Source organism: Onychomys torridus, chromosome 12, assembly GCF_903995425.1.
Source record: "Onychomys torridus chromosome 12, mOncTor1.1, whole genome shotgun sequence".
Lineage (NCBI taxonomy): Eukaryota > Metazoa > Chordata > Mammalia > Rodentia > Cricetidae > Onychomys > Onychomys torridus.
In genome coordinates, this window is record NC_050454.1 from 65,081,642 (window position 1) to 65,098,842 (window position 17,201).

Genomic DNA, 17,201 nt, shown 5'->3' on the forward strand with positions numbered 1-17,201 from the left:
TCACTGCTCTCCAGTGAATCGAATGAAAATCTCCGAGATTAATGATTGTTCTGAGGAATTTTTCTGGACCGGGTTCCATCCAGATTCTCTGTAATTTTTTTTTCTGGCTTATGAACTCATTAGCTTACTCCGTTCTTCATTGGAAAGGACACACACAGGCTCACACAGGACCGAGTGCGTGCCTTGGAACCAAATGTTATTTATGGATGAAAACATCAAGTGATCGTGTGCTGTTTAAATAACCCCTTTGGCAATTTTACCTACTTTAGTATATTTTAAACAGAATTTCACATAGCAAACTTCATATGGTTTGAAAGAAAAATTCAATTACAAAATTAAAAGGGAAAAGGCTGTGTGACTTTACTTCACCTGTCAACTTGACACAACATAAAGTCATGTGAGAAATAGTTTCAACTGAGTGATTGTTTCCCAGATCAGATTGTTCTGTGAGCGTGTCTGAGGGGATTGTCTTGTTAATTGATGTAAGAGGGTGCAGCCTACTGTGGGTGACACCATTCCTTGGAAGTATAAGAAAGCTAGCTAAGGATGGATCTGCAAGAAAGCCAGCAACAGCATCCCTCCATGGTTTCTTCTCCAAAGTCTTGCTTGCGTTTCTTCCCTGAATTCCCTCAATAATAGATCTGGAAGTACAAAACAAGTAAACTCTTTCTTTCCCTAAGTCCCTTTTGGTGTGATCCTCATGTTTTCACACTGCAACAAAAATGAAACCAGAAGACTAATGAACAGGGAGTTGAGTATTTCTAAAGCAAGGCTGGCATTCAATATACTTTAAATATTAGAATTTTATACATGTCCTTCCAAATTACTGTAACAAGATATAAAAAGATAAATATTCTAAAAAAAAATGACTAAATCTGAAACAAAGAAAATCATTGAAACTGCAAAACTTAATTCAGATGAAGTTTTTAGTGAAGTGAATAAGCTCCATTTCCCTTTCTACAGTAAGCAGGTACCTTCTACAAACTGAAAGCAATTGTTTTGAAATTCAGCCCTGAATGACTGTGTTTCTTAACAGGTTCCTCAGAACAGCAATTTCTATAGCTAGTGATACTCAACACTCACCACTGGGAATGAGGGGAGGAGATGCGGACGAACTGAGGCTCAGACTGGTTACGAAAACCAAAATCAACTTGTTTATTATTGTTTAGAAAGCACACATAGCAATATATTGAGGGAAAAGAGAAAATGCAAAATAAGTGTGCATACAAATTCATCTGAAAAGAATCAGTTTCACTTCTGAATAATATTTATGTGAGCTTTAAAAATTGTGCATTTCTTCTACCTCTATCCATGACTGGACTTGTGGATAAAGATATGTGGACACGCATCTCTTACTCCTCAGAAATCCTTCTTCCACATATGAATAGTGGCATGGCCTTCTTCTTGGACGGTACCTACAGGCATGTTCTTGGATCACGCCACAGTCTCTTTTCTCTGAGTTCGTCTCTGATGACAAGTAAGAATACTCGTGAAGGAAGATTTGCCCTTAGTTCTTGACTTTTTCTTTATTTTTTTCTGATTCTTGAGTGAGATTCCCAGCTCTTCCATGATGGCATTGAAAGAGAGACACTAGAGGGCACACAATAAGAGAGTGTCAGCGTCCTGGGACCCACGACCCACCTGCATGACTTGTATTTCTTGCCTACCATTTGATGGACAAAAGTTACTGTTTTTAAAGCAGGCCCATAGCTAATGGCCAACTCCCATCACCTCCTCCTCCACCCACTGGCCATCTGTCTGTTAGACTTAAGGAAACTGAGGCAGGAAGTTAGCTCAGCAGACTATACTTTATTCACAAACACACCAATATAGACTTTCCAGTTCAGAAAACAAAACAAAACAAAACAAAACAAACCCCCCCCAAAACTCAAGGCTCTCAAATTGACAACTTACCTTTGCTGAGACAGCAAAATAGAGTTAAATTAAGGCATTTCCCCCACTGAGATGATCCAAACATTGATAGGGTTATCAAGGCATACGACACTTCAGTAATGCTATAGAAAATGAACAAACCTTCTCTACACCAAGGCTTTCTTTTTTGCTCCCATGAAACCTTACTTTGTTCCTAAAATAAAATCTAAGTCTTGATGACTTTCCTTTCTGATAAAAAAAAAGAAAAAAAAAACAATTTTAAATTGTATATTTTCTCCAAAAAGAACCAGAGATTCTGGCGGCAGCAATGATGCAGCTGGGGTTGAAATGGAAAATGATAGTGTTGAACTGCACAGCAAAAATAATGGTACTACACAAAGGAAGATGGAGGAGTGGCAGAACAATGCTATGCTTATGCAGAAAAAAATATATAGATCTCCACCACAATATGCTATGTCTATTTGCATGCACACTGTATCAACAGCCAATTCAGCATAATTGGCTGTCTTTTCTTCTATCCAGGATAAACTCTATGGACACATTTCTGCCTTCAGGGATTGGCAGCTTTACTTTTTGATAAGGTTACTATGAAAATGTTCTCCAGTGAGATAAGGCTGCCCAGAAGGACAAAAACTGCAGGATCCACTTAGATGAAATATCTGAAATTGTCCAACGTGCAGAAACACAAGGTAGAGTGGTCACAGCATGGCCAGGGGCTGGTGAGGGGGAAATGGGACAGTCGCTATTCACTGAATGCAAGTGTCTGTTAGGAGAATGAATCATTTCCAAAGACCTGGATTTCTGATTCCAGGATGATCTTTTAAATGGAGGGTCAAGAGGAAGGAAAAAGGAATGTCAAAGATTTTATAAACATTGTTGTATAAGAACCTTATTTCACTCCTGAAGTAGATGATCATAATTATTATTGGGGATACTAAGTCAAAACAAAATGGGGTTAGTACTGTCTAACCCCATTTATAAGGACTGCTAACTCCAAGGGATTTCACTGGAAATCACCTTGTTTAGATTTTTTAAATCACTGTAAGAGTTTTGTGAATTTTTCCTCGTGAAAATATCTGACAAAATCATAGTCTTGGTTTTATTTTAACTCTCATGGTTTTAAATTTAACTATTCAAAGCATTTTGAATTCAAACAGTAAAAATGAACTAGAAAATGTAGCTTCCATGAGAAAAACAGCAAAAAAAAAGTGTTGATCGAATGCTCCCTTACCTATTTTGTGTAGAGAGGTGGTAATAGATTTTTATCCCAACTTTCATTTATGATTTTCTTTCCTTTTTTTTTTTTGTTTGTTTTTCGAGACAGGGTTTCTCTGTGTAGCTTTGTGCCTTTCCTGGAACTCACTTGGTAGCCCAGGCTGGCCTGGAACTCACAGAAATCCACCTGCCTCTGCCTCTCGAGTGCTGGGATTAAAGGCGTGCGCCACCACCGCCCGGCCATATGATTTTCTTTAAAAGACTATCATCTTCCAAATTTTAGGCTGCCTTAAAATACAACAATCTGGCCAACCCTTAGTGCCCGCTCCCTAGTTTCAGTATGAGATTGAGCATACATCATTTTATAAGTGATATTGGTCTCTTTGGCTTCGGTCACAAACTTTTTGACTCTCACTTTGTCTCTGACTGTCAAAAAGAAAATGGCAAGATATTGGGGTTGACCTTTCTGTTTCCAAATTTTTGATGTAGCTGCAAGGAAAGATGACCTTTAAGGTCCCCTTCGGCCCAAGCACAAATAAATGATAGGCCTTCTCATCCACAAGAAATGAACCAGTGAAGGTCATTGCTCAACCCGGAGTGGCACGTTAAGGAAGTATGGGAAGGAGTCGTATTCATTAGCTTCTCAGCCTTGTTTAATCTCAGAGCCTGCTCTAGCTTCTATATTTCTGTTTCTGGGTTTGGGGTTTTAGGAACTTCCCCCTATTAATAGTGCCATGAAAACATTATTTTTTAAAATGATGGTTTAAGTCTCTAGATCGTACTTTTGACAGAAAGCATTAAGCAGTCAGCTAACTACCCTTCTCTCGCAGCAGTGTGATTGAAGTCAGAGAATCTGAGGAGTTGTCTTCTACTGCTTTGTGAAGTGGAGATGCAGCCACAGTCCTGGCTCTAGGCTTGTTTATTGCTGGTGGGTGGTGCTCACATTTTTAACATAGCTCTACATGGCTATGACTTATAGTTTGTAACTGGCCACTAGCATCAGAATGCTGGGGTTGAAACTTAGTTATACTGGCGAGATATTTTCTCTTTTACTCAATTTCCTTGTTTATAAAATGGCACTACAGTGGAGTCTTTCCCAGAGGTATGATGAAAATTCAGTGAGCTGGTGTGTGTGCGTGAGAGAGAGAGAGAGAGAGAGAGAGAGAGAGAGAGAGAGAGAGAGAGAGAGAGAGAGAGAGAATAATGTAATCCCTGTCACATTGTAAATAGGTTTCTTACAATACCATTGTGTACTGTAGTGAAGATATTTCAGCTCTGGCAGTCACTGACTAATTCATGTTTCGGAGAGAAGGACACAATGAAAACATGGATGCTTCTTTGAGTCAAGCCATTGTGTGTCCTTCCACGCAACAATTCCTTTCAGTTGTTTAGACTGTGTTTTAGTTACAATAGATCCTGTGCGCATTTAAACCAGAAAATCTCAATATCTATTATCACTATCCTTTTCTAATTCATAACATGTCTTGGTGCTTATGTGTGTAGCACTGTGAAAACTGTGTTGAAGGAAGAATATGTGCTTAGACATGAGACAGGCATGAAGGCTGAGGACAGTTGCTTGCCGTTTAAGACCACATTATGACAGACTTCTATGATGGGAATGATGTAGGAAAATCTATCTGTAAATGAACATGTAACAAAATCGTGTCGTCATTTGTGCTGTTAGTCATTGGTGTTCAAAGATAAAGTGAGTTGTGTGTGTGTGTGTGTGTGTGTGTGTGTGTGTGTGTGTGTGTATGCATGTCTTCTCTTTTAGAGGAAAGGAACCTGAGCAACAAATTATTCTAGCTGAGACCCAAATAGTTCATCTTAAGCTGCAGCACTCCTGGTTTTTAAAGGGAGAATGACATGCCTGGGGATTTGATTTCCCAAGTGCGTTCTTCTTTCTTGCTTCTCCTGCTTCAAGCATATCTCCCATATCCCCTTTCCTTCTCTCTCCTGCATTCTAATTTCTCTTACTTTCCCTTTTGGAGAATTTCTTTTTATAGTAGCTGACTTCATGGCGCCTCCTTTAGATTAGCCCCAGATGTTTGATTTCATGGTGCTAGAGTGAGCCTGAATGCAAATATATAGTCTCTCTCTCTACCTCTGATCATTAGTGTGAATCTTGTCTAGGAGGGGTGGGAGTTAGTGCTCTGGCTGTACCTCATTGGTAGTGCACTAGCGTAAGCTTGAGGTTCAGTTCCCAGTACTGGATGACACAAATCATTTTTCAGATGTTCACGTTGTTTTGCTCATCAAACTATGTCAGGGAAACCCACACAAAAAATAGTCCAGAAGAGATGTTCACCCCAGTGTGCCAAGGAAAGTTCAGAATTAGAATGTGATGTGAGTCTACAGTATTTTAGGACCTAGGTTTTTGCTTTGTTTGCTTGTTTCTTTTTGGGGGCGGCGTGGGGGTAGGTTTCTGATACAGGGTTTCTCTAAGTAACAGCCCTGGCTGTCCTGGAACTCTCTTTGTAGACCAGGCAAATCCTGAACTCACAAAGATCCACCTGCCTGTCCCTCTCAAGTGCTGGGATTAAAGGTGTGGACTTTCTTGAATGGAATTCATATTGGTTATCAATAGACATAGACTGTTAATATCAGCTTGACTTCCTGTAAACTTAGCATCTACACATTTAGATGTTTGGTTCATTTGTACATTTAGGCAAATAATTAGGGAAACAATTTTGATAATCATAATTTTATCATTTTCCCCAACAACTTTCAAAAGGAGCTGTGTCCAGTAATCTAAGGCATCTAGTCAGTAATATATTAACTTCTTCTGTTGGTATAGTTTTTGCCATTAATTCAAGTACACGAAGTGCTCTGTGACATTGACATTGTTGATGCATTTTCATGTTAAACATTGATAAGAAAGATGTTAGTAATATTGTCATTTTATAAATGTGAATCATTCATTGTATTTGTAGGCTTCCTATAATTTAACAGGAAGTGATTTAAAATTTCTTTGGAAATACCATTATCAGTAAAATTTGAGATATGAAAGGAATACATTTCTGAGTCTCAATGGGATTATTGTTAATAGTGGTAGTTTTGTCAGAGTGTGGTAAAATTCCTACCTTGCTCCACGGAGTCAAAGTTTCAATGGGTTTTCTTTTAAAATGAGAAAGTTTGAGACTTCACGATCTTAGCATGTTTTTTTTTTTTTTTTTTTTTTATCTTGATGTCTACTGTCCAGCAAACTTAGAGTCTTTAATATGGGCTTAAAGACAGAAAATCTTTAAAAGAACTGGAACAGAAGAACACCATGTACATGTGTCCTGCCATGAGGCTTCAGGAGGACTGGGAGCCTACTTGTACCAAGGCTTCATTTAGTTAGATGACCACTGACCTGAGAGCAGAGAACAAATTTGAACGTCTCCTGCCCCACGTAGTAAAGGAAGGCACATGAGGGCCATTTTGGGAGTAGTTATGCATGCATTGTCTTATGTAAAGTTCTTGTGTTTCATAACAATTTGAGTACCGTTTTCCTTGATATCATTCTTTTTCTGAGTTTGTTCAGAGCCCATGGGTTACCTTTCATGCACCTGCCCTTGCATCAGAGAGGCTGAATGTTAATCGTTTCCAGAACAGTGGTAATAAATTGGCTTATGTCTGAGAGCTAGGGAGGGAGCTGATTCTCATCCATACTGAGAATGCTGGGGTAGAGGAGATATAAGCATTGAAAACCCATTTCATAGTTTGGCTTCGACCTTACTCTGTCTCTGAACCCAGAGATCCTCTTTGTCTAGACCATTTCTCTGTACCATTGATGATGCTTTCAACAGGCCCCTCATAGGTAATTAATTCACAGCTCTTGCCTTTTCTTCCTGTGGCATGTATACTTAACCAGTGTGTTCTTCTTACTCCTATAGCATCACATTTCACCACCCTTTTCGGTATCTGGAACCAGGATCATCATCTTCTCAGATCCTAGATTTAAGGTAACTCATCTGCAGAAATTCATTCCCCCAAATTCTCAGTTTTCCTGTCCAGGCTGTCAAACTGTAAACATGAACCTGTAGTGCATAGAGGACTGCCCCCAAACCCGAGAAGCACAATGACCTTCTTTCTGGTTTATCATTATTTAAAAGTTGGCATTAGAAACTTATTTTACCATCGTAGTAGATATTTTGTAGAACAGCATTCTTAACCCAGGTGGTATTCGAAGTTTTAAAGAAATTATGCATATAGGTTACCTACCAGGGCTATAAAATGTACTAGCCAGGTAGGTGGGGGGCAAGTAACTTCACTATGTTTTTAACTCTGGGGGTGATTTCATGGGAACCTTTGAGAACTTGAGGGGGCAACTCTGAGGCAATGCAGAATTTTGATATTAATACATGTGTTCCTTACCCATGAATCTCAATCATATTTTTTCCCACTTTTAAAGTGGTAATGAGAGCTTTGTAAGGATTGTCCTGGATTTGGGGATGCTAGGCGTACATAGAGAGAATTTGGATCATTTCATTCTTAAATATGCTTTGTGGAACTATTAGAAGATAGCCATGTCTTTGAACCTATTCATTATCATAGCTGTGTGTTTGTAAGAATGTGGAAAAAAGCAAATGTTCTGAATGGTAGAAGTTTGACAGTAGCGATCCAGTTTCAAGCTTTACGGACCCAGCACACAGAAAATGTGTTCATGAAGGCATAGTTGTCTGGTGTCTGCTTTCTAAGGATAATAGTTCAACTAAGGGATGAGAGACGCTGGTCCTAGGTTTGGGGAGTAACAGGGAAGGAGCCCCTTACCTCTCACTACCCACCATGCTTGAGTCGAATATCCATGGCCTCTAAAGGGCACTTTGGGGCAAACAGAACTTCCCTAGACAAAAGCTACTGACAAGTATAGAGAGAAGACACAGAATGACCTACTTCAGCCCTGTAACTAGAAGCAAAGGAATTTTCTGCAGTGGGAATGAGTTTCATGCAGACCTAGTGTACACACATCAGCAACTCTCTTTGCTTGAAAATGGCACGGATATGGACTTGCTCTCAAATATAAGCCCCTAATAGTGACTTTCTTGTCTCTGGAATCAGTGTCAGATGCTAGTATAGCTGGTTCCTCATCCCTCTAGCTTCTCTCTAGCTTCTAGCGCTGAATGAGATCTTGTAGTGATTGTTTCATGAGGACTTGTTTTGTTTTTTACTGTTTTTCTTTAAGCCTTTCAAAGATGAGGTAGGGCCATAAAAACAATGTCCAAAGCCTTTCTCTCCTCAACAGAATGGCTGGCTCTACCATGGATCTAGAGGCAGGGTTTGAATTGCTCACAATGCTTATTCATGGTGTCTTTAATTTTGAAGCACCAGCTTACGTCCATTGTAGTGGATATGCGTTTTCTTAAGATATAAACTAACTTGTTAAAAAGTTGTGTTTTTTAAAAATGTGATTCCATTCAAAACAGAAACAAAAACAAAAAAAGCTCCCACAAAACAGAACTCAGCTATATTCACTCTTGGTACTTGTCAGATCAAGGAGATCCACTTTTGGTTGGAAAGGCTTTCTTTTGGTTAAAGGATCTGCTGACTCAGGCCTCCCTCTTTATCCCCCTGCCATCTGCAGTTAGGAGAGGGGTCCAGGGGGTGTGGGAGCCACTCTTCTCTGAGTGCTCTCTGTGTCTTTGGCTTTCACCGGTGTGCCATCTGTCAGTTCATGGACATCACTCCATCTCTGCTAAGTCACCTGAGATGCCCATGGTTTCAATGGTCTCTCAAGGGTCTGTGCGTTATGTGTCTTTTCACTTAACTTCAAGTTTACTACCCTGCTATGATTCTCTAAACCCTTCCACTAGCCTTTTGTTTTTCTGAGAAAAGGCATTTTTTTTGTATTGTTTTTGGTGTGAGTTTGAGAAAGACTTTTTGAAGGCCTCTATAGGCTCATTACCTATATACTGTTTTCCTGCCATTCTAGACACAGATGGAAGATTTCTCTATAAATCTTACCACTTCCTGGGCTATCCCTAGTTAAGCTTATGAAGGTATTTCTTTTCACCAATCCCTTAGACCTCTTTTGAGATTGCCATTTTTTTCGTACTGTCCTGAGTTGGGAATGAACTCTGGAAATTCAAGTAGAGAGGAGGAGAGAGAGGGGGAGCTGTGGTTGGTATGTAAAATAGCAAAGAAAATTTTAAATAAAACTTAAAAAATAAATTCAAGTAGAAATCTAAGCATTTGGAGTTTCCCATTAGTGCTCTCTTTTCCCTTGTGGTGAAAACTGGGTACGGGAAGCTAAATGAGATAGGAAAGCAGCATTGTTTATATCCCTCCAGTCTCTGGGTTTGAATTCCTGCTATTTATAAGCTGTTTGAATTGGGACAGTTGATTTATTAAATGAAATATCTGGATCCTGCAGTTAAAAGCTATGTTCCAAGAGCTCTGCTGTGTCACAAATTTGAAAAGTCAGCTTGGCACTCAAACGCCGAAAGATTGACTCCTCTCTAATTTGATGAACCAAATATGGGGGAAGGCAAGATAATGGGAATCAGATGCATGCTACCCACCCAGTTGGACGGTCTTTCCCAGCATTCTTAGATAGGTTCTGCTTTCAGACTGGGGACCCTGTGTCCAGACCTGTTTATTTCTCCTTTCCCAATTAGTGTGCAATCAATTCTCCACTTCCAAGAACTTTGTATGTACATGTCTCCTTTTTGCTCTGTGTGTGTGTGTGTGTGTGTGTGTGTGTGTGTGTGTGTGTGTGTGTTTGTGTGTGTTGATTTCATCCCAGTTGAGAATGATCCCACTTCTGCAATAATCACTGCTTAGAACAATTTGCATATGATTGACTGTATGGGCATCCCCTCACCTCTTGATGCTGTGTTGGTTGATTGGATTATTTTCTCTATCCACAGGAGGCCTTTCTTTGAAGTACTGGCAGGGCAATGCAATCCTACTTACCATGTTAAAAATTTAAATGTTTTCAACACAAGCACACAGCCATCTTAAAACACATACAGAGAAGTGTTTTATTTTCATACCACTTTTGTTGTTTGATTTCCTTTCTGCTTTTCTAGTATATTTAAAAACTGTTGTGGTGAGATGGTAACCTCAAATTCCATCTTTCTAAAGTTGAGAAAATAGAGGTCAAGGGAAGCAAATTCACTTGCTTGGAGCCACATGGCCATTTAGCAGCAGTATGAAGGACTAAATTATTTTAATTTTCAAGACTCCTGTCTGTTGGGTCACACAGGACTTTTAGAGTTGGGCTTTTAAGACAGCATTATTTGTACATTGATGCAGGCATTTCTATATGAATACTAAATGTCTCCTTATTTTTCTGATCATAATGTTTGGGTTTCTAAGCAAGGGCAGTCTTCCCACCAACACAAAAAATAACAGGCTTCTGCGTCATTTGTTAAATAAGTTAATCATATCAAAAAGAAAAAAAATGGAGCTACAGAAAAGGTGTCAGGCTTGGGAAGACTTCTTGTGGACAGGAGTTTCTTCATCCCTGTGATTGTAAAAGACTCAAGGACCAGATCAGGGAAAACTACTGTTTATAAGCTGATCATTTTATATATGAGTATTTTTAAATTTGAAAATGGCATTCAGTTAAAAAATTGGGAAGAAAGACAATTCTGGTTAAGTTTATTGAACTGTCTTGTTTTGGGAAGCACAGTAACTTTACCCCATCCGTTAGGTCTTCGTTATTATTTTTGCTCTACATACATTGTGAGGATGATGTCCTTTATTAGGTAGTGTAAGTCATTCATTGAATTTGCCCTTTCATTAACAAAGTTCAGGTTTGGCAAGGTATTAAAACACGCAGATGTGCAACTGCGTGTTGACTTGCTATTCCCAGAATGCTCTAGTAATTGTAAATAGAAATTCTTTGAAATTTTAAGGAAGGACCTTTTTCTCCGTGTTACCACTTTCTCTGGAAGGGATTTTAAAAGCTGAAATGGTTTTAATTCCTGTAATCTGGACGTGAATTCCACAGATGTGAGAAGCACAGTGACATGGTTCCCATAGGTGAGCTACGAGGATGTCAGCAGCCATCAGAGGCTCTTTCCTCTCTGCGAGGGGTTAATTAGTGATGCTATTTGCAACAACTGCATGGACAGAAAGCAGTATGGAAAGAAGGCATCCTTTCCTCTTGCTTTTACATGTTATTCAGGCTTACTAGTAAACAGACCTTGCAGGGTAAACACCATGTGCTTGGAAATTAATTGAAATTCATTGTGGTATTGCATTGTAGCTCATAAAGAGTATGATATGATGCTTGTCAAATACAGTGAGGCCTTTTGGAAATGATTTTCCTTGCATAAGTTCATAATCATAAAAATCCAGTTGATTTCATATTTCTTATATAGTTCCGCTAAAACATGTTAAAATTCAATTTATAATTTTAGTCTGAGCAAAGTACAATATGAAGCTTTATTATTTTTCCCTCTTTGGAGTAGTTGACTGACAGACTTATGAAGAAACAAATTAGCATAACATTGTTATTATTGTTGATATCTTTGTTCAGTCTTTTAAGACCTTTCTACCTGACTTTAATCACATTCTAAAAAATAAAACCCACAACTTGCTACTGTTTTACAACAATTCATGATTACCATCTAGCTTGACAAAACTGTTATGTTCAAGGTAGTTTTTTTAAAAACCCATATGTGCCAGGTGTTTTAAAGTAAAGCAACTATACTCAGGATTATTGCAAAATAATTCATGTAAGAAAAATTATTTAAAAAATTCCTACCATTCAAGAGAGTTCAAAACTCATGTGTATGACATAATTTTGGAGAAAATTGACCCATCCAAGCTAACTTTAATGGAAACTAATGCATATAACTATTTTTAAATATTCTTTCCCAGGCTTTACTAAGCATGCAGATTCCTGGCTGTGTCCACAAAAGTGAACATATGGAGCTCGAGGGTAGGAACTGCAAATTACTCCCCCAGATGATGGTGATTTACACTAAATTCTCTGAACTAATGATATAAATACAGTCTGATGGTTTTTGTTCTAAATTTCACTTGAAATGCAATGGACCCTGTGGAGGTCAATGTGGTCTTTGCAGTTATTTCCATAGCAACAAGAACTGGTTGTCTGAAGGATGGATAAAAGAAGGGAAGTGTAGAAAAGCCTATGAAGTCCCAAAGCAGCAACAAATTACTTACTTGACAATTTTGAATAGGGATAGCTCCATGTTTTACCAGAAAATGTAGAGATTATCAGTTGAATATCATGAAGTTTCTGTCTTAAAAGATATGCATTTTTTTCTCTGAGTATACATATAAAGAGACCATTGAATTTTGAATGCTAAATATATCACCTCTGTCTCTCTCTTTTAGAATTGGTGGCTCTATTTTTAGTCTGAGTCAATTCATAAAAAAAATCAGTTATTTATTGGGTCCAATTACATCCATAAACTAGTGCTTAGATTACTGAATCTTAACTCTTCTTGACTATTGGAACCAACTGAGCATCTCAAATGATTATAATTTCCTTGGCCTAACTTCAGACTAATTAAAGTAGCATGCCTGGAGAGAGGACCCAGAACTCCTACTGTATACTTCCTCATGTCTTACCTATTCAGGCCCTTCTCTTGAGTATAGTAGTGACTTTGTCATTCATTTTTTAATGTATATGTAGGGAACACTGGATAGAGTTTGTATGTCTACATTCATAATCCTGTTTTCTAAATCTGGGTTTGTTTTAAGGTGCTGAATTTATTTTCTTACTGTTCATGTGACCAGAGAGAGATTTAATTTTTCTATAGGATGCAATATTTGTCGACCAGTATTTATTATCAAGATTTTATAATGGTTTTATTTTTTACGCCATGGTATGACTTCATTTAATTCTCATGGTATATATAGTAATAGCATCATTTTTATTCTATAAATAAGGAAATTGAAGCTTGGAGAAGTTGCAACTTGACTCCAGATGATGGGTAATTGTTGAATAGTTTATAAACCATACACACTGTAAAGTGTCTTCCACATCATCATAGGGATTGATATCAGTGATATTGTGGTAATATCACACACATATCATTGATATTACCATTCTTGTGTTCCCTAGAGAGTCATGTGGATGGTACTGGTCTTGCCAGGTGCTTTATAGAAAGGGCACTATGACCTAAGAGCTTGAGAGATACTGAATAGTTGGAAATTCTCCATCCATGACAACATATTAAATATACTAAAATACCTTCAGGTAAGAGAATGTAGAGTGTGGTTCACTTGGATTATTTAATTATGAAAACTTCATTGAGGAAGTACTTTGCAGTGGCAGCTATTTTGAAAAATACTTCAAAGTAACTTTATATTTTAGAAATGATTTCCTAGTGGTAGAAGTTAGAAAAATGAAGCTAGGAGATGCTTAGTAAGTCATCTACACCACACATAGCTGTGCTTGAGTCTGAGTTCGGCGAATTTATAAAATTCTCTTTTAATTTTAATGTCTTAACTCAAGGTTCAGGACTCTAATAGCTGTTATTTCTGATAATAAAGCTGAATTAAAATTGCTGAAAGGTTTAAATGTAATGTTGTATGGGCAAGCATTTTGAAAACCATAAAATACTGTGTAAATATCAGAATTAGATAGTATACAATCTACAACAATACCCAAACACCACTTATCTATCTATCTATCTATCTATCTATCTATCTATCTATCTATCTATCTATTTATTGAGACTGGGTCTCATGTAGTCTTGGCATTCCCTCAAACTCATTATGTAGTAAAGGATGATCTTGAATTTCTAATCCTCCTGCCTCCATTTCTTGAGTGCTGAGATTACAGATTTGTGCCACCACACATAGTTTTATGTATAACTGGGGCTGGGAAGTACCACACAGGGCTTCATGCATGCTAGGCAAGCATTATGTCAGTCAAGCTATATTCCAAACTCTCCTAATGTTAACTTTTGAAAGAAATTACTTCTTTATTCATCTCTGAATCAAACTTTTAAAGGATAGTCTGTGTGGAAAAGTGAGTTTTGCTGGTTATTGCCAGTCTGACTTTTCCATGTCATCAAGGACTCAGAAATTTTTGTAGCCACTTTAGTGTATTTAAACACTTCTTAGGAAATAAACTTAAGTAGTTTGTAGATTCCATATGCTGAATCAATGTCATGAAACTAAGAGTCATGGAGCTCTTATCCCACCTGATATTTGATTCTCTTGATTCTGAAAATATAAGTTTGATCAGTGACACACAGTAGACTTTTTCTACTTCAATAACAGTAAATAAATAGTAGATATTTTCATAAGAGCTCATTTATTTAAAGAACAAGGCTGAGAAACAATCAGTGCAGGAGTCAATTTTTTTGCTCATGCTTTACTGAGGAAATATAAAGTTGGTTAGAAAGAATTGTGACTAAAATCCTGGAACCCATTTAAAGCTAAGCAAGGTCATCCAACATGACTGCCCAGATGCCAAACAATTCCTTCTTTGGAACATATTCCTGGGGATCATTTGATACGACAAGAGATAATCTCTTGGTGGAAAACAAAGACCAACTGATTCCATATTGAGAGGAGATGAAAGAGCTTTTCAGTTCCCCTACTCTCTGCAAAGAGGGAAAGAACTCAGCGCAAACAGCAGACATTCCCTGTCAGACCAAATTAAGCATGCCATTGGCTTCTATGTCACCAAGCTGAGTTAGTGTGGGGATTATTCCCAGCACTTTGAATGCAGGAAGAAAATAAATCTGCGGAGATCTGTAACTAATGCATATGGAAATTCTCTCTGGTATTTATTTTCTCTACCTTGCCCTTCTTGACAGCACTCTTAGAATGTATTAATAATGGTGATGGGTTCAGGGAAATGAATGTGAATTTGACAAGGCTCAGAAAAGATGTCTTCAAGAAGAGTTTCTCTATCTTAGGTGAGTGGAAAGGGAATGCAATAACATTGTGTGAGAAGATGTTCATCGTTGCAAAGACCGAGTATGGGTGAACAGCAAACAGAAGATGCCATGAATTAGTTCATAGTTTAGGACTCTGCTTGGCTTGTCAAAGAAATATATACATATATAACTTGAAAGCAAATCAGGTCCTTAACGGTTCTGCACTTACAAATGACTGCTATCTGCTGTTTGAAAGCCTCATGTTGCTGAGTTTCTATTCAGAAATCATTTTTCACTGTGCCTCCCATGCCTGAGTGAGGCTCAGATTAGGTAATCCCCCTTTGCATCCAAGTTCAACCACTATTCTTTCAGAGATGGTTTCTGAGTTTTTAAGGGCTAGGACATGAGGTTTTGGGAAAATAATACATTTAAAAGCTTGTTAATTAAAAATGAACAGTGTCATAGAGTTACTTGTATACCTATTGAGAACATATGGCTAAAGAAAGTTTGAAATATATACATCTAGAGAACACATGAGACAGAGAGAGGGAAGGAGGGGAGAAAGTTTGAAAAGATGAAAAAAAGTGTACAGAATTAGCATTTTCCCAAGCTTTGCCCTGTGGTGTCTTAATTTTTGTTTATGAAGAAAGGGTCATTTATTTTTAATTCATAAAGAAAGCACAGGGATGACAGTTTTGGACAGAATAGTTTCATATATATATGTGTATATATACATATATATGTATATATACACACATACATATGTATATATGTATATATGCATCTAGGAGTCTATATTCCCCTAAAATCCTGCATCAGTACATAGTGCACATTTGTTCCAGAGGCCTGAGTGGAGAGCCTGGAGTGGTGTACATACATTTTGTTAGTATAAAGGGAAAGGTCATGATGGCTATTTCTACCTAGTAGACGCTATCACAAACAACACTCATTACAAACAATTCTACTGGCAACACCTTTTGAAAACTCAGTTATACAGTATGGACTGAGGACTGTGTCCGAATCCCTTTTTCCTCTCGTAATAATTTGCCACATTCTACGTCTGTAGATAAAGTAGTCCCGGAAGTGGAGTTGGTCGGATGGGTTTGTTTACACTGTAGTCCATAAAAGAAACAAAAAGCCTTGCATGCAAAAGAAATGGAAAAAAATAAAGAAAGTGAATAAATAAAAAGTAAGAATGAATGTTTCAATGAAAAATTAAATAAAATGAAGCCAGCAGTTATGAAGCAGCACATTAAAGCATAATATATACAAGCTTTTATTTTTCAAATTAGTAGCATAAAACAAGACACCTCAAGAGCAAATTGAAAGTTAAAGCAGGTCAGTCTATTCTCAAGACAGTTTTCTAGAATGAGGTCCAGGAAAGGGGTGCTCCATATTCTCACAATTGCTTTTTAATTCTGGGGAGGGTTTCCATAAAGAAAGAAGGTTATAATGAATCATGTCCAGTCCTGGGCACCCAAAATATTTGCACATGAAGAAGTGGTTCTAGTATCTGGTTACTAATCAAAACCACCCATACAATTTCCAAGACTCTCTGCAAAATGAACATGTGAAACCCTATCTTGAGGTTTTATAATATTGGTAGTAGAACATTAAACTGGCTGTTTTGCTAATAGCTCATAGCTTTGAGATTCTAATGATATCTTTAAATTAACCTAGTAGATTAATATACTACAATGCCCTAGGGCTCTGTATTTTATTTATTTTAGTAAGGAATTATCTTAAATCATAGTCATTTGTGAGTTTTTTCCCCCAAAGTATCTAAGTTCCAGGTGTGAATGCCTTTACAAATAAAATAGCTTAAAAATGGCTTGACTATTGAAATTGTAATTTTGAAAAATAACATCTGAAATATATTTTATTGTCATTTTGTGTTGTTTTTCATATTCATAGGAAAATTGCATGACTTATATTATTATTATTATCTTGATCTAAGTAAATGCCCAATTTAAAAACATTGCTTTGCATTTTTATAGAAATTATTTTACAAAAGTACATGTGCCCAGAATGTATACTGAAGGGCTGATATTTCTCACAAGTGTTTTCTGTAATTTTGAATTTATGCCTCTCTTGCTCTTTCTATAGTTTCCATCTTAAGAGCAAATAACTGTTGAAGAAATTAACGGAGTTTTGAATTTCTGCACTGTCATTCCAAATTGTGCTAATTAGATTTAGTGCACAAGACTTTTCCTTCCTCTCATTAATAAATGATAGAGCTGCGGTGCCAGCAGCACCTGGCAGGGATTCAGTGCTCTTTGCTTTAACTTAGAAATG

General features: G+C 37.5%; 1 protein-coding gene across 7 annotated transcripts in view; it reads right to left on the reverse strand.

Annotated features, from left to right (window-relative positions):
* Nucleotides 1-1,136: 1,136 nt before the first annotated feature.
* The window catches only part of Grik1 (glutamate ionotropic receptor kainate type subunit 1), a 404,890-nt gene continuing 388,825 nt past the window's right edge, over nt 1,137-17,201 (reverse strand). For 2 of the 7 annotated variants that reach the window (XM_036203400.1, XM_036203399.1), the window contains 2 exons: nt 2,035-2,121; nt 1,137-1,590 (listed from right to left, as the gene is read on the reverse strand). In XM_036203400.1, the coding sequence (XP_036059293.1) occupies nt 1,435-1,590; nt 2,035-2,121 (243 nt within the window). In that variant the 3' untranslated portion in view covers nt 1,137-1,434. Of the gene's footprint in view, nt 1,591-2,034; nt 2,122-15,837; nt 16,046-17,201 lie in introns of those variants that run through there. The other 5 variants (XM_036203403.1, XM_036203401.1, XM_036203404.1 and 2 more) reach the window with 3 other exon arrangements.